At 37.2% G+C, this 23,491-nt stretch overlaps 3 protein-coding genes across 4 annotated transcripts; 2 read left to right on the top strand and 1 right to left on the bottom strand.

Moving 5' to 3' along the window:
- The first annotated feature begins 2,471 nt into the window (after nt 1-2,471).
- Nucleotides 2,472-8,654, top strand: ahsa1b (AHA1, activator of heat shock protein ATPase homolog 1b). Its single transcript, XM_071497644.1, has 9 exons — nt 2,472-2,703; nt 4,183-4,373; nt 4,706-4,788; nt 4,889-5,006; nt 6,019-6,110; nt 6,250-6,378; nt 6,548-6,649; nt 6,768-6,819; nt 7,517-8,654. The coding sequence occupies exons 1-9, from the start codon at nt 2,624-2,626 to the stop codon at nt 7,687-7,689; spliced, it is 1,020 nt and encodes a 339-aa protein (XP_071353745.1). The 5' UTR covers nt 2,472-2,623; the 3' UTR covers nt 7,690-8,654.
- Nucleotides 8,649-13,227, bottom strand: LOC139632615 (dr1-associated corepressor). The gene is made up of 6 exons (XM_071497660.1): nt 13,087-13,227; nt 12,407-12,479; nt 11,474-11,567; nt 10,666-10,782; nt 9,944-10,043; nt 8,649-9,427 (listed from the first exon to the last, which is right to left on the bottom strand). The coding sequence occupies exons 1-6, from the start codon at nt 13,126-13,128 to the stop codon at nt 9,401-9,403; spliced, it is 453 nt and encodes a 150-aa protein (XP_071353761.1). The 5' UTR covers nt 13,129-13,227; the 3' UTR covers nt 8,649-9,400.
- LOC139632604 (phospholipase B1, membrane-associated-like) lies at nt 13,098-22,982 on the top strand. Of its 2 annotated transcripts, none has more exons than XM_071497637.1 (16): nt 13,098-13,232; nt 15,136-15,173; nt 16,142-16,232; nt 16,645-16,703; nt 17,325-17,392; nt 17,869-17,912; nt 18,341-18,461; nt 18,817-18,868; nt 18,968-19,048; nt 19,662-19,727; nt 20,031-20,122; nt 20,820-20,901; nt 21,139-21,240; nt 21,341-21,436; nt 21,841-21,912; nt 22,000-22,982. In XM_071497637.1, the coding sequence occupies exons 3-16, from the start codon at nt 16,202-16,204 to the stop codon at nt 22,114-22,116; spliced, it is 1,083 nt and encodes a 360-aa protein (XP_071353738.1). In that variant the 5' UTR covers nt 13,098-13,232; nt 15,136-15,173; nt 16,142-16,201; the 3' UTR covers nt 22,117-22,982. The 2 variants fall into 2 exon arrangements, with proteins under 2 accessions (XP_071353738.1, XP_071353737.1); XM_071497636.1 differs by lacking the exon at nt 13,098-13,232 and adding an exon at nt 14,513-14,965.
- The last annotated feature ends 509 nt before the right edge of the window (nt 22,983-23,491 follow it).

The raw sequence follows: 23,491 nt of genomic DNA, 5'->3' as shown, positions 1-23,491 counted from the left end.
TTAAGTATTTCAGTTTCTGCTACTTTATACTTCTACTACTTTTTATTCCATTACATTTATCTAATAGATATAGCTACAAGTACCACCCCACATAAGGATGTGTTTGTGGCCCCTTGTCACATTTCAGATGTCTATGCCTTGTCAACAGTTCCAGTGAAGAGAGATTTCCCCTCTAAACTTCTCAGATGGTTTCATTTAAATAACTGTTTGAGGCCCAAACAGGCAGAATTTTCCACTGTTCCACAAAAAATCAAGGATTAGAGAAAAGACCATTTGTTTCTTCTGCTTTCCTCTTCTACCCTCAGTCTAGGAACCACTGGACTAAATCAACTGACTGTATGTAACATAAAATATCCATTATTTAGATATTTTATCCAAACAAGGTAAAGCAGGTAAAGCAGTACACACGTTTTTAAGAATATGGGTCAGTGCTACCAGACCACATCAGGGTTATCTGAGTTCACATCATGTTCAGATCTCAGTCATCGTCAGCAGGTGTAAGTGTGGTTCATGCAGTATGTTCTCATTCATGAAACCACAATTACAAAACAGCCAAAATCCCCAACGTAACAAGTCATATGTTTGACTGAGAGCTTTTCTAAGAGCTTTATCTCAAAAGTTTTTGGTAATAATTTGTATCAGTGACAAGGTCAATAATCTCACCACACTGGCAAATTTTAATGTGAAATAACAAATGAATGTACATATGAAGATTTATGCAGTGAATTATGGACCTTCCTTATATACTTACATGCAATTGATAGATACAGATTACAAATTGCAGAAAATGGGAACATGCAAGTTGGTTTTATTTGTGCATCTTGATACAGATTATGTTTTTAATGCCAAGTGTCAATGGGGTCTTTGTTTTCCTTTATAGTTGGGTTCGAAAGCTTCTAAATTGCAGTTTGAATAAGGATTAAAAACACTGCTTTTCTCCCACTAAATTTTCCCTTTACACAATTTAATCACTGCCATCAGCCACCCTCAGTCTTTTCAGTTGTCTTTTTTCTCTGTCTAGATGACCACACATGCCACACTTTGAATCTGATTGGTGTAATTACCAGTAATTAGCAGTGCTGGTGATGCTCATTACCTCTGCCATGGAGGTTTTTAGTTTTTGCTCCTGGTAATTAGTTTAATCTGCCTTCTTATTTACGATGTAGCTCAGAAACCTAACAGCAGATTATAAAATTTGTTTGAAAAAACTGCTGATTAGGTTTCTTCACTGCTCTGGAATCTCACAGGTACAGTAATTATGCTTGACCAGCCCTGGAGGGGGTGTCGTGGAGGGTCATACAATTAATTTCACTCAGTTTAAGTGGTAGAAATTATGTCATCCAAGTCCTTTCTCCTTAACATACCACTTGTTTTCACCTCACACCCAGATTGTACCACCCCTCCATGAGCTCTGACCAGTAGTAGGCATTAATACAACGTCATGGACATGATCCCTTACTGACGTCCCACCTGTGAACACCGTAAAAACAATAGAGATAGTAAAATATTTTTTCCCATGTCAGCAGTAGAGTTTCCAGTGACTTGGACTGCAGCTCAAGGGGAACTGGCTTTTTGAAACTAGAGTAAAACAGCACTTCCCTAACTGTCTAATATGTAAATTCTGCTTACCGGAGGAATTTGTTTACTGTGAGTCATGTAAATGTGAGGGAATATCATTGTAAGGGTTTAACTAACAGTTATTTTCATTATTGATTTATCTGCCAGTGATGTTCATGTCACTGCTGTAGCGCCTCCCTTTATCTGTAAAGGCCCCAACACGAAAACATTCTCATTACCTCTACTCTCCGGTCTCATAAAAACACAGCACTTACAGGGTCAGGTCGCAGGACACTGTGTGTGTGTGTGTGTGTGTGTGTGTGTGATCTGAGATAGGTCTGTTTAGATAAAGGACTAAATCAATAAATAAAATTTCTAATACAATATTCCTGCAATAAATCCACCTTCATGAAGGTTATAATGTTCAGTTTTTATTAAACCTGTTTTAGAGAGTTGTTTATTCAACTATATGATCATTTTGAGGGATGTGCACAGCATTATCCAGAGATTTGTCTTTTTTGTTATTTAGCTCGGGTTGGACAAAATACTTGAAACACCTGTCACTGCACATACTCTTACCTTTCACATAGATCAGTGTCCACATAAAACTTCAGACTGAATCAATTTCTGTTTGTACATGAACCATTATGGAAAAATCTATTGGTGGAGTTACAAACCATGAACAGCCCGCATAAAAACTGTTTGAATAGTGTTCAAATAGTGGATTCTTCTTATTTTTATTCAAAGTAACAACAAAAATACTCTCCTTTTTGAATTTGTTACTTTCCCAAACTGTGTTTATCACGTTTGTAACGTCTGCAGATTTTCCAGCAGTCTTCCTTCTCGACGCGGAACTGTTCTTCAGAATAGGAACCCTTCTTCCACAAGGTTCTGTTTCCAGCATTTTCTGTGCACGGCGAATAAACGGAGGAGCACCGCTACAGCGAGCCAGCAGCAGCCAGAGGCTTCTAGAAACAACGTGCACCGGGACAGTCACCGGCAAACACACTTGCTCTCCGCACAAAACCGTACACTTCATAACTTTTTATCGTCATTTTGCTGGCTAATGGCTAAGTGGGGAGAAGGAGACCCTCGCTGGATTGTAGAGGAGAGAGCCGATGCGACTAATGTCAACAACTGGCACTGGTAAGATGTGATGAAAGGACATTGACTGCTAGTTAGCCTGCTAATGCTAACATCACACACTCAGCTCGTATTACTATGAAACTACAGCTGTTATTTTTTGATTTTGTTCCTCCGTGCATGTTAGTTAGTTTTACCAGCTCGTCCACAGGGAGCAGTGAGTGTTATATCTTAAGGATCAGTAAAGCAAAGTGTCACATTAGCCGAGCTAATCTTATGATCATTTTCAAATTAGCTTCGCCTGTGGCTAGCGACTGTAGCTTCAGATGCGTCTGTTGAGATTGTTAGCCATTTGTAGTGATTTCACAACACCCTGGCCCACTCTCTGTCAATACACCAGTATATCTGTGTAATAACATGTTAAACAGATCGATTTTATGGTTTGTAAGTTTCCATCTACTGCTGTTAGACCAGTATGAAACACGTGTAGTGACCCCCATTTACATAGAGACTATAGATTTGATCTTGTAGTTTGCATCTCCCTGAAAATGAAGGATGAGATTTTGGTGTTTTGACAGTTGTTTCTGTCTTGTAGTAGGCACACAGTGTTAAAAATGACTTTGAATATTGAGGTTGCATCACATACTCAATACTGAACTGTAGATGGAGAGAAATTGTAAAAGTGCTGCAGCAGCCACTTACATCACTACAACAGTAGGGTAGGTACAGACCACCAACAATGCAAGTCAAGGCTATATTATATGTTGTTTATGCAGGTCTTTAAAAGCATTTCACTTGCGAATGCGTTAGGAAATAATGTCAGTTATAAAATGTGTCCGTGTCCTCAGTACCATTGTTACAAACCTCAGAAATTCATGTATCAACCTTAAATAAATGATCTGTTCATCCATTCATTTCCTGCTTTACATCCAGGAGCAGGTCTTCTTTAATGATTAATTAGTGATATTATTAGCATTTTTTGTTACAAACAAAAGGGTAGGGGTGACAAAAACATAATATGTTTGTTAATACAATTGGCATCCACGATCCATCTTTGGTCAGGATATAACTTTGTTTTTCCATGTTTCTGTTTTTAGATTGTTGATTATGCTCCTTCTTGCCTCCAGGCAGCTGTTAGTTTGTTTGTTTTGCGCTCAGTGTAACAATTAACTTTAAGGATGCCTGAGATGAGTGATTCATCACATCATTTTAATTGTGTAGTTAATGAAACAAATTCCCAGCTGTAAACTCGGCCAATGTAACTGTGACAAATAAGAAGGAGTGGACATGATGTTCACTGGTTAGGCTGTTGCCAAACCACAATGAAAATGTATAAAAACCACCAGCAGCATAAAAAGAGATACCACTGCTGATTAAGTCATCTAGTATAAAGGTATTGTAATAAATTAATTAATGTGAAGAATAGATTGTGGAATTGATTTTACCATTGATTCCCTTTTCCAAGCAGCTTGCTGTTCAACTGTAAAGCTTTAGTGTCAACTTGTGTGCAGATGACTCACTCTGAGTTCTTTTTTTCCCCAGGACTGAACGAGATGCAACAAACTGGTCTTCAGACAAATTAAAATCACTGCTCATTGGGTTGAGCGTGGAGAGCGAAGAAGGGATGTGCGAGGTGACCGAAGTCAGCAAGGTGGAAGGAGAGGCCTCGATTAACAACCGCAAAGGGAAACTTATATTCTTTTATGAATGGAACCTGAAAGCTACTTGGACTGGTGAGTAGAAGACTGTTTGTTTTGTTTAGGGAGAAATGTGGTTTAAATTATATTTATAAAACTGAGGATTTGCCTGCTAATGATGACGGTCCACCTCGTTGCTAAGATATTGTGCCACTGCTGATTAAATACTGAGGAAACAAACAGGAAACTAAGCTCATTACCAGTGTTTGTTTTTATATTTCATGACGTTGTTCTCTTTTTTTTTTTTTTTTTTTAAATAGGACAGATCATGACTAAAAATTCATCAGCAGCATCTTTGTCATGAGCAGTATCAAAATAAAGAAACATATATGAATCTTTACTGACACTTATTCCCCTTGTTTTACCAGGAAAGTCAAAATCAGGAGTCAAATATAACGGAACAATTGAAGTTCCAAACCTGTCTGATGAAAACGACATGGAGGACCTCGATGTGAGTTTCACCACATAACTCCACACATGTAGTGATTTTAACTGACGGGGTGGAGTAGGGACAGAGTGGTGGTGATGCCTCTCCTGTGATGTTTGTCTAGATTTCTGTATCGTTGAACAAAGATGAACCCGACACGCCGCTGAGCAAGCTGATGAAAACGAAAGGAGCGGAGAAAGTGCGTGAAGCCCTGGGAAGCTACGTGGGGTTCTTAAAAACAGGCGAGTGACACCAGACTCATGGAGGAGTTCTTAGATTTTAAAGTTCAATCAGACAAAGACAAAACATAAATAACAAAATGGGGTCAGCTACCAGCTCCTTGTCAAGGTTTGTGTGGATGTACTGTATATACCTGATACCTGATTAATATGATCAGAAGAATTACTGATTAGGCCTTTAACTGAATCTTGGTTAAGTTATGGTCACAAGTTGTTTTAATGGTTTATGACCCATAAAAGCCTGGATAGTATTTTTCATGTGTTACAAACGGTTGTACGGACAAATAAACACATTTCTAGATTAAAAAAACAAAACAGAAATGTCAAATATAAATAAGCTAAACATCAACATTTTCATTTTAAACAAAAAGAACTATCATTTGAAGATGTTAAAGTAATGTATTTATAAACTGAAGATGTTAACATAATATCTTATAAAGTGACGTGAAAATTAAGAAAAGCACAGAAAGTGTCACCTGTGTGATTTAGATGCAGCATTTTACATCCTCCTGTCTGTTTTATCGTGACCTTACAGTTAAACTTTTTTTTAAATGTCGGCCAGGCAGCTCAGACAGAGGAGCGTAGACTACAGTACATGTTTACATATAAGACTTTTTACGTAGCTCAGTTTTTGTTAAATGCTTATCATCAGTGTATGAGAGCATTGTATGTTTAATATGTTCAGTTTCTATCTGATATAATGTGTTTGACACATAAATGAAGCACGTATTGATATCCTTTCTGTTTGTCAGCTCTTCTCTCTCTTAAGCTCATGTAGCAGTGTTTTCTAAGCCTTTATAATGAGACCATTGAACATTGTTCTGTCTTTCCAGACAGTAGAAATTAATTTCACAGTATTTAGTATCAGTATTCTCAACAGTTTCCTGCATGATGCAGAGTTTTATAATGGAATTCTTTGTATTTGCTTAAAGTGCACTGTTAAAAATTCTTAAAGTTGAGGAATAATGAAGATAACATTGCTCTCAAGCTCAAGTTTTTCCCCTTTTAATTGCAGAGTTCACACAGGGAATGATCCTGCCCACAGCCAACGGAATGGCCAAGCTGCAGTCCACATCGCAGTCCAAAGCCAAGCTGAATAAAACTCAGGTTTGTGCTGACACACAAGATCTTCAGCCATCAGACAAAACTCTGGTCCCTAAATAATTAACTGTAACAGAGACATTTTTCTTGCAGCAGTGCAGCAGATCTTCCCTAACCAGACTTTTGTTCTTGTTGTGTTGAACAGATTTCCTCCTCAGGCAGCACGGCTGCTCCAGTCAACACTGGAGTCAAGATCCCCACCTGTAAATTCAGCATGAAGGAAACGTTCCTCACCTCACCAGCTGATCTCTACAGGGTGTTCCTCAACCAGGAGGTGAGCTTCACCTGCTGATCCTCAGCATCGCAGCTGATGCAGCTGGAAGGACGGGGTCAACAAACACAAACTTTTTCAAGCACTTAACAGAAATTTGATCGGACTTGATCTCAGTGTTTGATTCCAGCTTCGTGACTGAAGTGTTTATATCGTGTGTGTGTGTGTGCAGATGGTTCAGGCGTTCACACATGCTCCAGCCACGGTGGATGGAGAGAGGGGCGGAAAGTTTCGTCTGTTAGAAGGAAATGTTTTTGGGGAATTCACAGAGCTGGTGAGACAAACTTTCATCATCAACACTGTAGTGTCATAGATTATTTAGTGATGTAGGTTTGTATTCATATTAGTTATTGTTTATTCTGAATGAAAACAATACTGTCCTTTGCCACCAGGTCCCTGATGAGAAAATAGTTATGAAGTGGAGGTATAACAACTGGCCCTGTGGTATGTTGACTTCTTGTTTTTACATTTTAAGAATAATTTTCTCGTGCAAACTGTGCATAACTAGCAGCAACAGAAAAACTTTTTACATGACATGTTGACTTTATTTTATTCAAACTGAAATTAACTGATCTTTTGAAGTGACTCGTGCTGAAACAACAAATTAAAATATTAATTGATAATTTTAATTATTTACTAAAGAAATTTAACCAGTAAAAGCAAATATTTGCAGGTTTTTTCCTGCCTGAATTGTCTCATATTCTCATTATAGATTTGAATATATTGTGTTTTCTTTTTTGACTGTTTGTTTAGACAGAGTGTATAGTTTAAAGACATGAGTTGAGGTTATTTACAAAGCACATTGACCATTATTTTGACATTTTATATTTGATGATTAATCAGAAAAGTTCTGTCAATCAGACACAACATAACTGCAGTTTACCGGACAGAAAATAAATGTCATTGACGGCAAAATCGTATTCATCATTGGTCTGAAAAAATGTAGAATTAATTGCATTAAACTAAAATAACTGAAACTGAAATGAGAAACATCTTCTGCCTCAGTGCTGCGTGTCAATAAATCCTTTCGTTGGATATTTTATATTTACTATACTGTGTTCTTTTCTAATAAAGTTTATAGTAAACTTTGCCGTCCAGCCTCAGACACTGATGGTAACGCATCTGTTCTCCTGCTCCACAGAGCATTACGCAACAATCACGATGACCTTCTTGGACCGGAGCAGCGAGACGGAGCTGAAGGTGGAGTGTCGAGGCGTCCCGGACAGCGAGGAGGAGCGGACGAAAGAGGGCTGGAAGAGATACTACTTTGAAGCTATTAAACAGACTTTTGGCTACGGAGCGCGACTCTTCTGAAGGCGACGTACTGTAGTACTGTTTCTCTTTTTTCTGTTTTTTGGATTTTTAAACTTTTTGTCCGTTAATATCTCTGGCACAAAGCGTCCCATTGTGAGCTCATAGCACGAGTTAATGAAAGAGATGAAATAGGTGAGGCCAACCTGTCACCTGTCTGTGTCTGTGTAAATGTTTTAATTTCTGAACATATTTAAATCTAGTTTCTCCCCTTCAGTATTTGGGTCAGTTGTTCAAAGGAGCGTAAATGAACTGTGCCTCTGGGACTCTGGATGAAAAACGCATTGAATAAAGCAAAGGAGAATTTATTGAACCACTAATGCAAATTGGCCTTTACTTCTATAAATATGTAATTATTGCAAGAGTTAAAAATAAATGTCGGTTTTCTTTTATTTGAAAAATATTGTTGCTTTGAAAAATGAATGTTTATTTTTTACTTATTTTACTCTTTTCAAGTGTAACTGTAGTGAAGACGCTTTCAGCCAAGATGCATGTTCCATTTCAAACTTTCAGATGGAGGAACGACCACTGGACTTGAACCTTACTCGTGTTAAAGCCTAGCACCACTGTACTTTCAGTTGTTTCACTGAGACTTGATTTCATGCACATTACGAGCCAAGCGTCTGTCTGGGGCATCAGTTCAGCTCGGACCTTCAGCGGGAGCGTTAACGCAAATGTTGTCAGTGCTGGAACATGAAAACAGTTTAAATCTCTTATGCAGGTAGCTAGCGTAGCAACTAAAGAGAGATGTTTTGCTATATTTGGCTTCAACATGTAAATTTCCAGTTAAAAAAGCTTTTAGAACAAAATTGCATCTATTTATTCCTCATTTCATCCCTTCACAATGTAAAAAGATTAGTTTCTTGGAATAAACCAATCCCTATATGTATGCTCTCAATTTGTTTTTATTTATGTGAGCTCATCTATTCACTTCCTCTCATTAAACTTCTCAATCAGAAACGTGGAAATGAACTTATTTATTTATTTATATATTATTTATTTTCACATTTCATTTGCAAGTGTTTTCTGCATTTAAAACATTAATTTACAAGTGCTTTAAAATTGAAACAATAGAACCCACAGAGGCCACTGTTCAGCTCAATAAGCACTTAGTTTGGTTTTACAGATCAGTGCAGGTCACATTTTTACATCTCTTCTTAATGGAAAACAAAATTTAATAAGCAAAGTTGAAAAAAACTTTTCACTACGACGTCAAATTACAGTGAAAAAAGATGCAGAGTCAGAAAATCTCGTTTCTAATTGATATATGCAAAAACCACAGATGTAGTAGAAACAGAAATGTGCTGTACAAATGAAGTTAAACAAAACATTGCTGATTAATAATAAAGTCATAAACTTTATAATTTCAATTATTTTCTTCAGTGCAAACTAAGACACATCATTCAAGTTCTTCATGTCCTCCTAAAACACATCTGCTACAACTTAAAGGTGAAGAGCTTCATAACAAAACGCCACGTCTTTTTTTTTCCAAGAAAAAAAAGTATATCCAGAAACTGTATATTAGCAGGCGAAGCTCTAACACAGCACAAAACTTAAATGCTTTTCCCCCAAAACTATTAACTTGTAATAGTGAATCACTTTTTTCTGACTGAAGTGATGAAATAAAGCTTAAATAAAGATAAAGATAAACAGAAACGACATGATGGAATGACTGTTAAGTTCACAGCAGTTTCCTGTGGTTGTAGACTCACAGTTATAAGCAGATGTAGAGCTCCGACTCCTGGGGGAGGGAGGGAGAGAGAGCGCGAGTCATTATCAATTAAAAAATGTATACATATATATATATATATATATATATATAATAAAAATGGAGACACAACATTATCCTTCCCTCAAAATCTTGTGAAGTTAATAAACTAAGCTCAGTCAAAGGAACAACTTTAAATTTACACAACAACATCATTTTTCTCTGGTGCCACAGGACAAACTTAACATTTCTGAGCCCACCTGATGTAAAAATGTAAGAACAGTAAAGTTGTCTATGAATTTAATGTAATCTACATCTCAGCCCCATGGGGCCGCTGTTGTAACCATCACCCACCAACAGAACCTTACACTGCTGAGGTGCCACTGAGCAAGAACCTCCTTATATCTAACCTGATGTTACAGTGGCTACAAACAACAAAGACAAGCAAAAGAAGGTCCTTGTTGTATCTTTGGAATAAAAACATAAGCTGCTTTGTTTGCATCTCACAGGATGAGTGTGAGTGAGTGTTTTCAGTCTCGGGATACGTACACCAGAGCTGGAGTCGTTGTCGAAAGAGTCCAGGCTCCTTCGCGGCAGCGTTTCACTCACATCAGTGGTTTTTTTAACTGAAATTTCATGACGTTTGGTCCTGGAAAACACAACATGTAAAATACAGATTAGAAAAACAGAAAATGAATCTGTCATTTTCATATGTGACTATTCATTTTGGGCTTTTTTCAAGGGAAAAAAAGCTTCTCAAATGTAAAGATTAGCTGCTTAACCTGGTCTCATGATATTAATTGAACAAAATAAACGATTTTAATATGTGATATTGAGCTCTGATAAATATTTTTACAATTTCTTTTTTATATAAAATAATGCAAATAAACATCGGAACCCTAATATAGACAGTAGATACAAGACAAAGATCACTGTTAGTTTCAGACTGAAGGGAACTTGTAATTTAGAGCAAAGTTTCAATGAAAGATAAAATGAGCCTTTATTGATCCCTAGAGGAGAAATTCAGGTGTTGCAGCAGCACAACAGAAGTTCAGATCAGAAAGATATAATAATAAAAATCAAAATTAAATAAATACGTTTTCAATATTTTTACATTCTGTAAATTAAAAAAATCACTAATTGAGAAAAAAAAGCCACAGATTAATTGATAATGAAAATAATTCTTATTTACGGCGACAAAACCGTGCATGGTGTTAAAAGTGAAACCCTTCAAACACTGTAACACTAATACTGTGCAGTCCAGTCTCTACCTGTATAACGGCCATATACTCATGCCTCTGTTGTCCTTCTGGGCTGCCGTAGATGTCGCTCGCTCTGCCAGGTCTTTCAAGAAGTGGAAAAGCTTCTCTGACTCAATGCACTGCTTCCTAAAAGATAACACACACACACACACAAAAAAATCATTTTCCACTCTTCATATAACATTTAACATTTTCATTTTAAAAATCTATGTTACATCCTAAATATTTTGGGAATGTCACACCAAAAAAATTGACGTAAGTAAGTTTATTCAAACTTGTCAGTACGCAGACTTAATTTTTTAAATTTTGAGTGTACTGTAAAATTGAGACTGCAGGTGGTAAAGAAAATGTAATTATTAAATCTAAAGTCTGTTGTTTTTGTGAGGTTTGTTTGTAGCAGCCAACAAAAGTCACAGTTTGATTAATATCCACTAGTAAAATTTAAAAAAAGAGCAAAGTACAATGATTTACTGTGTACCAATACCAAATAATAACTACACTATGAAGATAAGTATGTAGTACATACTGCATACTATTGGTTTGGCATATAGACAGTGAACACACCACAGCTAAATTAGTCCTGATTCGTTCTTTAATTCAAATTGACATAAAAATATCCAGTCAGCACAACTACAAAAGACAAACTGCATTACCTGGAAACAGTCAATAAGTGGATGTATATGAACTGACTGACGGACATACACTCATCATGCTAAATAAGGCAAAGATACAGTAGTTATATCTTGGGTGTAGCGTCATGAAGTGAGGAAACATAACCGTCATGCCTCTGTGAAGGTGGAGCAGCAGCCTTACTTACATGTGAGCTACAGACACGACTGTGCTGAGCTTCGACTGAGTGATCAGACAGGTTTTGGTCAACAGAGACTTCAGGAACATCTCCAACGCCCGGGCTGATCTCTGCGGTTCAGGACCTCACAGCTCCACAAAACCACACACTTCACTACATCACTTCGGTTTAAACACATCTCTGCACGTCTGCTCTGAGAACACACGTACTGTTAAATTAAAATACAGTCGCTGTCTTCCACCAGTTTGACAGTTTCCCCTATGACAGCAGGAAACAGATTTTAGGTACATTTCTCAAATCATTTATTGCTGCAGGACTGGTTCTTGTTTATTGATGCCTCATTTAAAAATAAATGGTGTATTAAACCGAGTAGGTGGTGGCTTTCACTGCCTCAGAGTGCTGCAAAACTTGAAAAAATACATCAGTTCGAGTTTCAGTCCACAGTTTTAGTGTCCAATAATAGTCTCAATGCAGTTTCAGAGACTTCTCCAACCTGACAATAACATACTTTATACAATAATGCATACTTAGCATAATTTGTTTGACATTTTTCAATTCTCTTCCCATAATATCCCTGAGTTTCAGTAACTAAAACACTAAAAACAGCAAAACTATAGCACATTCTCAAGTAAATGCAAATTAAAATTACCATTAGAAACTGGTTATGCATTCAGTATCAATGTTAAGAACAGATTTTGATTTGGTCTGTATTCAAGAGGTGTTGCATGTCATGTATTAAGAAGGTTCAGCTAAATAGGAGGGACTACAGTTCCCAGCATGCCGAGCAGTAATTCAGGAAGAGCTGGAGGAAGAGAGGAGGAGAGGGCAGCTGCAAAACAGATGGATGAAAGCTGAATTAAAACCTGGTCTCAGCAGTGATCAGAGCTGCACTACACTGCACTTCTCAGCCAGTCCTGCACAGCTGCAGGTGTCAAAGGATACAGATGATCACAGGAACCGCCATCGCAATCCTCCCCACCTCTGTGTCCTTCTGCATGATCTTTTTGACACGACTCTGGGAGCAAAAACAAAAAGATTTCACTACAGTAAACCACTGAAGTTAAGATGCTGCATTCAAGTGCTCCTCGTAAGCTCTTGTTCCCTGGATCTCAGGTCGTGGATTCAGTTTCAGATGAGTTGATGAATCGCTCAACATCTATTTAAAGACACAAAAATTCATATTGCATGATTTTAATCTAGAAATGGGGAACGTGTATGTGCATGTGGACTCCAAGATGAGCACTAAGATAGTCCAAAATATCTGGAGAACAACATGAGAAAAGTGTGGGAGGAAAAGAAAATATCCGATAAGCCATGTTGGTCACCCCGCATACACTTTAGAGACCGTCCCTAACTTCATCTTGTCTTCCCTGAAAGATAAAATATTACCTGTGCAGGTGAATGTCTGAATAACATAAAACTATCCTAAACCCACTGTTGACAAAGCGCCGTGTTTACGCAAGGCGATAACCAAAATCTCCGACAGCCCCTGAACGCAGCGGGTGCCCCCACACTCCTTGCTAACGTGAGCGGAGTTAGCTGTTAGCTGTTAGCTGTTAGCATGTAGCCCGTGATGTGGCTTCTAAACAGCTTTAAATCCCCAGAACAGAGTTCGTACTCACAGGAGGGAACCGTACACTATATCTTCTCTTCTGTCCGGGCATTTTACTCGCTTCAATCGGCGCGAATCGGTCACATTTTTCATGTTTTGACCGCAAAGCGCCGCTGAGTCCATTTGTTTACCTCCAGCAGGAAGACACCTGAAAAAGTGATGGAGAAAAACACACACACACACACACACCTGAGGTCAACCCCCGTGACCCCGACAATCACACCATGACCTTTGATGATCAACACAAATATATTTGGTTCAAACTAAGGGCTTTTGAGGTTTGGTAAATGCCTTATTTTACATTTAAAGAAATCCTGTTTCATTATCAGCTATTCATTTTGTTGGGGGGTTAAATAAAGTGTCTGTTTAAACACATAAAATCAGGAGAAGTTCACATAAAACTACAAAATGATCCCAGGCAATTGTTGATTTGAGTTGAAGATGCTCCTTTTGTTTATCTGAACTCTTTCCCATGTTATTTCTAATTCTTGCCAGTACACTCTCACGTTCACATAAATATGACTTTGACACATAAAAGCATTTGTATTAGTCTGTTTTATTTCGGTGTAATAATTGGTGTTATTTTATTTATCAGGAAAACCAAACACATCACTGTGCTTTAAAAGTGGTAAAATGTTAATTGTCAGTTGAAGTCCATGGAGAGGTTGATGTTAAGAATAAAAACAAGCAGCACAAAAAATTACAGCAGGTTTAAAGTGGCAGCAGAAAACTAAATGAAACCTGTTAACAGCAAACACCAAAAACAGTGGTGGAGACTGAACATAACAAATGACACAAATGTACCATAACAAGCAAATACTCAGGAAGAATGACACACACTCAGAAACACAAAATGATAATAGCACAAAACATAAAAAAATATTTGCCAATTTATGGAACCGTATTTCACATGACCCTTTCAGTTGCGTCTGACCCTGAGTCAGTTCAGCTCAGCTGAAGATTTGATTCCTTATTTTAAGAGTTGGTCTCATATAAATACATTACAACTAATAATATACATGAGAAGATGTAGCTTTCACCATAGTCCCTTTAAAATGAGACAAGAACTTGACTTAGACCTGACTTGGTGTTAGACTTGGTATTATTTTTATTATTTTATCCTGAGTGTTATTTCAGCAAAGTTTAACTGGTTATCTTAAATATGTACGATGTCAGTGCTGAGATTCAAATAATCACTTTACTTTGAGTCCTTTTGTTTAGCATTTATAAGCAGTAAACAAAGGTGTAACAGATGGTTTATAACACACTATAATGTCGCTATCAGCAGATTTTAAAGAGTTAATTAATGTACAGTGTTTGCCAACAATAACACATTCTCCCATGAAAACATATTTTATATCATTACAATTTAATTATCTGTTTATACTCCAGCCTCCACTTCTGGCTGTCAACAGGAGGAGTTATGGTTGACTAATACATAGATACATACATACTTAATTATATAACTTAGCTGTTTACGACTATATTATAGTGTTTAATAAACCCTGTATTATATATTTATATAGTGCTTATAGATACTAAATAGGAGGATTTAGAATAAAAAGTTGCCAAACAATCTGCTGGTCAGATGTTGGAGAACTGAAGACCACACAAAGCAGACCTTTTAATTTGGTCTTGACATGTTTATTATCAACACTTATCTACAGTATATTACTGTTTCTGGAACACTCTGGCTTTGCTAATGGCTACAAAGGTCAAAGATAAGACTCATCATTATTCATTTCAAAGGTTGCACCACTCTAATGAAGCTTCCGACCTGCAGGACAAAACTCTGCATTATTAATTCTCGGTTTCTTTATTGGAGAACGGAAACATGCTGCACTCTGTGCTGTTTGCAGTTTGTGTATTTGCCACATGTCATGTCAGCGGTAGGTGATAAAATAAATGTGATTCTGTCCTGGTATTTTCTTGTTCTGTTTGTACTTACTGTGAAACTCATCAATCTCAACTCTTTTATTCTGATCTTTTGCAGCTTCTACAGTTTAGATTTAAACAGGATCTGAAATAAAATATGTTTATTTTTTCTTCTCTCTTGCAGGCTACACATTGAGAGGAGAGGAAGATGCTTTCGACCAGGTATTGTCTCTAAGACATTCAACACTGCACAACCTGATGAGATTACATTACATTACATTGCAACAAAACAATTTAAATTCTGATTTAGATCTGTGTGGTTTATCTTTCAGCAGAGAGCAGCTGTAATCAGTCTGAATATGTTAAATACATGTTTGAAATATAAAGAATATTTTCACAATGCAAAGATATCTGCAGAGATATTTTTTTATTAAATCTCAAGCAAGCCACATAAATTAGTTGCCAGATGATGCAGCAAATTAGATTTTTACTACCATAAACATATAATATATTATGAACTATTATTTTACAAATTTAATTGTTTGATAATGCATTTTGTAAATTAATTCATGTAAAGGTCAAATAAAGAGGTTTCATAGCAAGACGCATGCACAGTCTGCTGCTTTAGACATAATAAAGAAGCACAGTAAAACCTCTGACTGTAACCACTCAGTAGTGATAGGTTGCTCTTCTTTTAACCCTAAATAAGGTTAATTTAAGGCCACCTAAGAGTGTGTTGCTGCATCAATTTGCATATTAATGAGGTAAAACTGAATTAAAAAAAAAAAAAAGAGTTGATGATAAACTATTTGTACCATGAGAATACATGCTCTTGAGTCACAGAGATCATAATGGGACATAATCTAATTCAAGTACCTTGTGTGTCTCACCTTTATCTAAGCAGGAAAAGCCTCATGCGATTAAAAATTTCTTTTTCAAAGCAAGGATTCACAGTGAGCTACATTATTAAATATGTGTTAACATAAGTGTCCACAGGCTGGTTTCACATTCAAACCCTGAATGAATAAACACATCAGTCACACTATCACAGTTCATGTAACACTAAAGAAAGTTTACCCTGAAGCCATTCCAGCCCGATTCAGATCAAATGAAACGACTTTAATGCCATCATCGCTCAGCGCTCTAAAGGCCACATTAACAGTGAATGTGTCTGTGTGGTTTTCCTGCAGGGTGTCTTTGGAGCAGATTTTCTCCAGCGTGATCTGCATCCTCTGTTTCACTGCCCTGATATGAGTCCGTCTCCAGACGTCCCCACCTCAGGTGACTATCACTCACACTAATATTAATTAGTGTTGGTGGTCCTGCATAGCAGTACACCTGCACTGAAGTGGTTTATACATAAGAAAAATGAGTCCTTTACTTTATTTGTGTCTTTTTAAATCCTTGATCCTGATAAAGTTTAAAGTCTGAATGTTACATAGGTCATCTGTGTGCACGTGAAAGCTGCAGGGCATCTCAGAAATTCAGATAACAGTAAGAAATAAAGCATTGTTTTTATGCCTAACACAGATACTATTTTGATTGTGCTTTTAATATTGCACAAACAAGGCATGAAGGGAAATTTACCAGAAGAATAACGCACACAGATTTATTTGTATTATTTATTTTATAATGTTTATTGGTGTCTTTGATTTTTGTTTTTCTATTTCTCCTGGTTTTTCTTCTGTTTTAGTTGAATATGTCAAAGCTGCAGACGTCAAAGTCATCGCTGCACTGGGAGACTCTTTAACTGTGAGTCAAATGGTGCTAAAAAACAAGCATTGTAATAAACTTTAATTTGGGCTTTTGATGATTTAATTGGGAACTTGTACTGGTTTGTACTGGCGGGGGGAATCATTTCAAGTTTGGGTGTTTTATTGGATGCAGTGGATGAAATAATAATCCCATCAGCTCATTACTTTGAAATGTTGATTCATCCTGCGTCTTTTCACAAGGTTATTGGTCGGGTTTTATTTTAAACCCTTTCACTAAGATATGTTTGTATTTCATGACATTTTATGCAATGGCATTTTTTATGATGCCACTTTTCCTCATAAAATCTTTATCCATCAGTCAGGACAAACAGGGCAGAGCCTCTGTGGTTATGTTCATGATTGTTGACTGGTTCAGACCAAAGCAACAGTCAGTCCCATAACGGACTGTGCCTTGTTTGAATGTACAAACCGTTAGATAACAGATAATAATGTCCTGCATTAGAATCATCAGTCAGGATCTTCATATACTTTGTGTTTCCAGGAAGTCAAAGTATTGTTTTGGTCTGGGAATGATCTTTTTTTTCTTTTAAAAGAACATTACTTTTGTAACTGTATTCCTGTATTGTCAGAGAATTGTCTGTATGTGTTTTTATTGCAGACAGCTATTGGTGCCAATGGATCAACAATTTTCTCAATACCTTTTGAATTTCGTCAAGTGTCGTGGAGGTAAATCAGGACCCCAGCTAAGCCCATGCTTCATTTGATTTAATCTTTTTACTCTATTTTATCATTATCTTTGTTTTCTTGTCTTTGGTGTTTTCTCATTGCAAATTTATGACATTCACAGTAGCTTGTTTTATTTTTATTTGATTTTTTATGATAGTCATTTATTGTTCTGTGTGTGGATTTATTGTATGGAAAGTGCTTTAGAAATAAAGTCTGATTGATTGATTGATTCTCATCTCATCAGGATCTCCAACTCTCACTTGACTCAGTTTCCTGTCAGAGATCATTACGTCATTTATACTCAACCATCCCCTGCTTAAAACGCTGTTTGTTCTTTATCTTATCTAACAAGTGACATTATGACTGATTATATGGACTTGTTATATAGAATTTTGATATGATGAGTTAATTATCACGGTATGTTTTTATTGGTTTGTTTATTAGAAGCTGTGTTCCTTCTCTTTCTTCCTCTGTAGCATCGGAGGTTATGGGACTTATCAAAATGTCATTACACTGGCAAGTAAGTTCATTTATACTTTATCCAGTTTAATGAACACAAACATAAAGTATCACCAACACAGAAATAGTCTAAGTGGCTGCATTGAGTTTAAGACCCCAGCTATCTGGTTTAGCAAGTTAGCTTTGTAGATCTAAACTAGTTAATGAATGAAAAAAGCAATATCCATAGATTTCAATCTTTTCTCCAGTTTCTTATGCAAGTTTGTGGGAAAGTGATTCTGTGTCTGAGATTATTTCTGACTCCAAAGAAACTAAATCTAAAATTAAAACCTCCCAGGATGACTTTGCTTGTTTGTGCAACAACAATCTAGGTCAACATTTTAACAATGCTTTTTTTTAAGTTCAAAATCAGAGGCTCATTTCTGGTTTTTTGGGGGTTTTTTTTCAGATGAGCATCTCTAACTAATTCATTGACTCCTCTGTTTCTAGATATTTTTAAACTCTTCAATCCCAAACTGCTGGGTCCATCCCCGGTGATGACGCTCCACGGTCACCCCACAACTGTCAACGAGACCGGCTTCAACTTCGCCGTCACCGGCCACAACACACTGTGAGACTGTGACTCTGTTTTACTTTGTCTCTCTGGTTTTTCAGTCTTGGATTTTCTCTGGTGATTTTCCATTTTCTTTGTCTGTTCATCCTCCAGTGACCCTCACTGTTGATATTTTAGAAACTCAGCTGTGATTGGAGGGAATATTAATACTTTATAAGTGAGCTGGGAGGAAAACTTGTGATTTTGTGGAGCTGCTGTATTACTCAAATCAGGGAGAGTATATTTCCAATAAGTTAATGTTCGTACCACAGCTATAGTCCTAAAGCTCCAATATTAACACAATTAAAACTGCAAATTGTTTGATATATATATGATTGTTGATTTGAATGCAGACTGTACTGTTTTCCTACAGGAACGTCTCGGATCAGATAAGACACATGATTGATACGTTCAAGTCTTATCCAGTAAGTCTCTGGGTTCAACCTTTATTTTCTATGAGATGAATTTTCCTCTTTGTGCACCAGCTTCAGTTCCACCATAGTGACCCAGAGTTTCTTCTTCAGGGTCTGAATTTCCAGGAGGACTGGAAGGTGGTGACGATGCTGATCGGGATGAACGACATCTGTGATTACTGTAAAAACAAGGTGAGGAGGGGCCGGTGTTTTTAGCTTTTACAAGAAACTGCAAATGAATTGTTTCATTTCAAATTGAGGCACTTAAATATAAAGTTAACACCAGATGAAAACCTTGGTTTTTGTTGACATCCAGTGTTTTTGAACGTCTCACTTTGCTTCAGTGATGTGACGTCACGCTCCAGGGTGTGTCAGTTCACGAGGACATCACTGCTGGGTGTGGTTACCGGTGTAACAATGGACACTTTGACCACACCCATCGGCTGTGCCAGGTGTGGTGAGAGATGAAACTCTGAACCAGAGAGAGCTGAGAAACACTGCAGACCAGTTTGGTGTTAAACTCATCTTTAAATCTGATAAATATCCTGCTGAAAATGTCAAACACTGAAGGTTTTCTCACCACAGTTTTATTCTTGTCAGGATGGAAAATCATAAGATTTTTGTTATCATTTATAGACGATTCTCTAACTTGTCAGAGACAGAGGAAAGAATATAATATATATTCATTTTATTAAAATAAAATGAATGAAATACTCAACATTTAGATATTTTTAAAATGAAAAAAAATGAAACGATGATAAGAATAAAACTACATGTGATCCTCTTCCTTTCAAACTTTCCACAGACTTTGTTTTCCCCCGACAGCTTCATCCACTACATGACAGAAGCTCTCGACATGATGATGAATGAGGTAAAAAAAAAAAAAAAAAGAATCAGAGATTAAATGTCTACAGCTGCAGGCTTCATGGGGCTGTAATCCTCATTAGTGCCCAGTCACATCTGGAAATGACAGTCGCAAAGAAGGTGGTTCTTGTTTCATCTGGTCAAACTGATCACGACGACTCCACTGAGAAGAACTGAATTCAGTCAGAGGATTTCTTCAGAGTTTGTAGAATAACAGTTATAAATGCTGTCTTACATTCATCCAAATTCAGAACAACCTTTTCTTTGTGGCTATAATAGACATTTCAGCATTAAGGTCGTCTGGTTTCAGATCCCCAGGACCATCGTGAACGTGGTGCAGATTCTTCCCATGAAGCCTCTCAGAGAAGTTCAGAGGCCAACTCTGGGCTGTCAGCTCCAAAAGTTTGCTAAAACATTTTCTTATTTGTTCAAGTTTAAACTGTTAATTAATAAAACATCAGGATCTACCTTTAACACTACATTTTATTCAAGATAAAGTGTACTACTATTTTTAGATAAGAACGTCTTTGTTACACTCTGCAGAATGAGCTTTTTTTTATCATTGTAAACCTAAAAAATCCAGAACAGGGACCAACTAGCTTACTTGATTTCCATTTTCAGGAAGTTAGTACATCTTCTTAATATATAATTGAGCTTTAAAATATGATTAGACAAAGAAGTGGCCAAAACTTTATCAGTAAACAGTGACAAATTATATTTATATTTATTTACTTATTGTTTCTATTAATATTATGAACTGTTGAGTATTTATTAATTAAATTATAATAAGAAAATATATACTGTAGTATATTATGATATATATATATTGCAGTATTACATCATATACACTGCAGTATTACATCATATATATATACTGCAGTATTTCATCATATGTACATACTGTAGTATATCATCACATATACCGTGGTGTTTCGTCAGTGCTGTAGTGACTAAACCAGTGGATCCATATCTCACCTGTCTGACTTCAGTGTCCAGATCTGATGAGATTACAAGTCATAACAGATCTAATAATCTTATTATGTTTTAACCAGATTAAATGATAATCCAGTGGTGTGATAATCTGATAATCTGCTCACAGGAGATTCTGCTCTTGTCTGGTTCAACCTGAAGAAAACTCCCCAGAGCTGAAGGAGCTGGTTGAGATTAACTACGAGTTCCAGGTGTGTGTGTGTGTCTGTGTGTCTGTGTGTATGTCCAGTGAAGCGTGTAGTGTTACTGTAATTGCGTTCAAAAAAAGTTGTGGTGGGCAGTTTTTAAACCAGGCTCAACTACAAGCAGAGCCCTAAACTATAACCTGGATGTTATTAATTGTTACTATTAACCCTTTTAACGCACTATTTGACACAGTGATAGTCTTGACTTGTTGTCTTTTTAACGTTTATTTATCTTGTTTATAGAGAAGATTAGAGAAGCTTCTGCACAGCGACCGGTTCTTCAAAAAGGACTTTGCTGTTGTTCTGCAACCTTATTTAAAGAACGCAGGACCCCCGAGACTTCCTGTAAGTCAAACACACACACACACACGCACGCGCACACACACAATCTTATATCTTAAGTTTTACATTTTTCACTGTCTGACATCCTCTCTCTTAACTGCAGGATGGGACACTTGACTTGAGCTTCTTCACGGCAGATTGTTTCCACTTCACAGTTAAAGGACACGAGGAGCTGGCAAAGGGGCTGTGGAACAACATGGTAAAGGTTTAGATTTTTAAGTTGTTATAACTATGTTTATGCAACTGTCACAGATAGTTATACTCAGGTAAGGGTTTGGTTTAGATAAAGTTAGGATCTCGGCCTGTAAACACCATGTAAGGATGAGATCACAGCAGGTGGTTAAGATGAATATATTGTTATTTCTGTCAAAAGTTTGAGTAAAAGTGAACTAATTGGGTTGCAGACAGATGACAGTTTCTGTATGATCCATTTGGAGCTGTCAGAGCTGTAATTACAGACAACTCTGTAACAGTGCTGATCATTTTGGGACAGAAAAGGCTCAGAAATGCTGTTCTTTTCTCAACATGGAACTACCACAGACTGTCCCTCAAAATAAATGATTATGATACTGAACCCGTAAATTAATCAGGATGTTTCTTTAGTTCCAGCCTGAAGGAGGGAAAGAAATGATAAAGACATTTGAAGAGCCAATAAAACTGATCTGCCCTCCAAAGGTAAAACATGACACTTTTTAAATGTGATCTCTCTTCATGAAACTGCACGAAAGTGGTTTTGAGCACATTGTCCTCACTTTTCTGCAGGAGCATCCTTACATCTACACCAAACCTCGAGCTGCATCGTCTGCAGCGGCACCGAAATGTTTCTCCTTCATGCTGATGTCTCTGATTTCTGTTTTTGTCCCGTTTCATTCACTATAATCCAACACAACAGTGCCTGGGCTGAAGATCTGAGTCCTGCAAGAGCCACAAATCCTAAAACATAAACACCAAGGGAAGTCTAAAAGTATAAAACAAAACTTATAGTATTTATAATTCTCATCACAGATCATTGGGCAAAAGATATTTTAAATCATTCTGTTATTATTATTGTTTTTGCTTTTGTCTTCTATCAGTTTTTATCTGACTGTAAATTATTATAAATTGTAGATTTTTTCTAGATTTTAATTTGCTGTTATGTGTGAAGCACTTTGTCAAACTTGGTCCTGAATAAAAAAAAAGATGACTGTATATTACACATGCTGTTTCCCTCATTTGAATATGATTATATCGCAATTTTACGATCTCAGTTTGTGCTGTCGTATTTTCTTTGGCACATTTGTCGTCATGTCATCAGGAAGGTTTTAATGTTCAGTTTGTTTTGAAACGTTTACAGTGTTTGTTGATTCAACTGTGTGATCATTTTGGATGATGTAGATGTGGTGCTGTTGAACTGAACTGCATTATACAGAGTTTCCGTTATTTAGCCGGCCCTTAGTCGTGTAAACAGGTACAAAATAATAGAAACACCTGTCAGTGTAACACAGTACAGTTCACCAACACCGCAAACAGCATCCTCCAAAACAGTTTCAACAAAAACCTAACATTATAACCTTCATGAAGGCAGGATTAACCTAATAACCTGGCAACTGAGTGTACCCTTCAGTTTATTCAATTCAATTCAATTTTATTTGTATAGCGCCAAATCATAATATAAAAACCCAACAGTTCCCACAAAGAGCAAGCGCTTGGCGACAGGGGGGAGGAAGAAACCTCCAACAGAACCGGGCTCAGGGTGGGCGGCCGTCTGCCTCGACTGGTTGGGTTTAGGAGGAGAAAAAAAAGGGGGGGTGGGGGGAGGAGAGAGGAGAAAAGAGAGAGAGAGAGAGACCAGGAACAGCTGTGCAGGTAATGGTGTTATCAATAATAATGACAGGTAACAGTGGTTAATAGTAATGATGAGTAGTGGTGGATCTGGATCCTGCTGCTCCAGAGGCAGAGAGACCTGCAGAATGAGGAGAGAGAGAGGGAGAGAGAGCCCAGTGCATCATGGGAATCCCCCAGCAGTCTGGCTCTATAGCAGCATCACTAAGGGATGGTCCAGGACATACCTGAGCGAGCCCTAACTAAAGGTAGAGAGGGGGTCTGCCTCCCGCTGGTTCCACAGGAGAGGAGCCTTAATATACTAACACTGCAATATGTTGATATTAATCATTATTATCAAACGTAAACATTGGCTGTCTGCATATACTGAACTAAGACAAGTTCATCCTTGTCCAGACACCAGCAGGGTTGATTATAACTCTGGAAATCATCA

This window comes from Trachinotus anak, unplaced genomic scaffold (genome assembly GCF_046630095.1).
Source record: "Trachinotus anak isolate AG129_WGS33_773 ecotype Australia unplaced genomic scaffold, CSIRO_AGI_Tana_v1 ptg000015l, whole genome shotgun sequence".
Lineage (NCBI taxonomy): Eukaryota > Metazoa > Chordata > Actinopteri > Carangiformes > Carangidae > Trachinotus > Trachinotus anak.
This window is presented reverse-complemented; position numbering and strand designations above follow the sequence as displayed.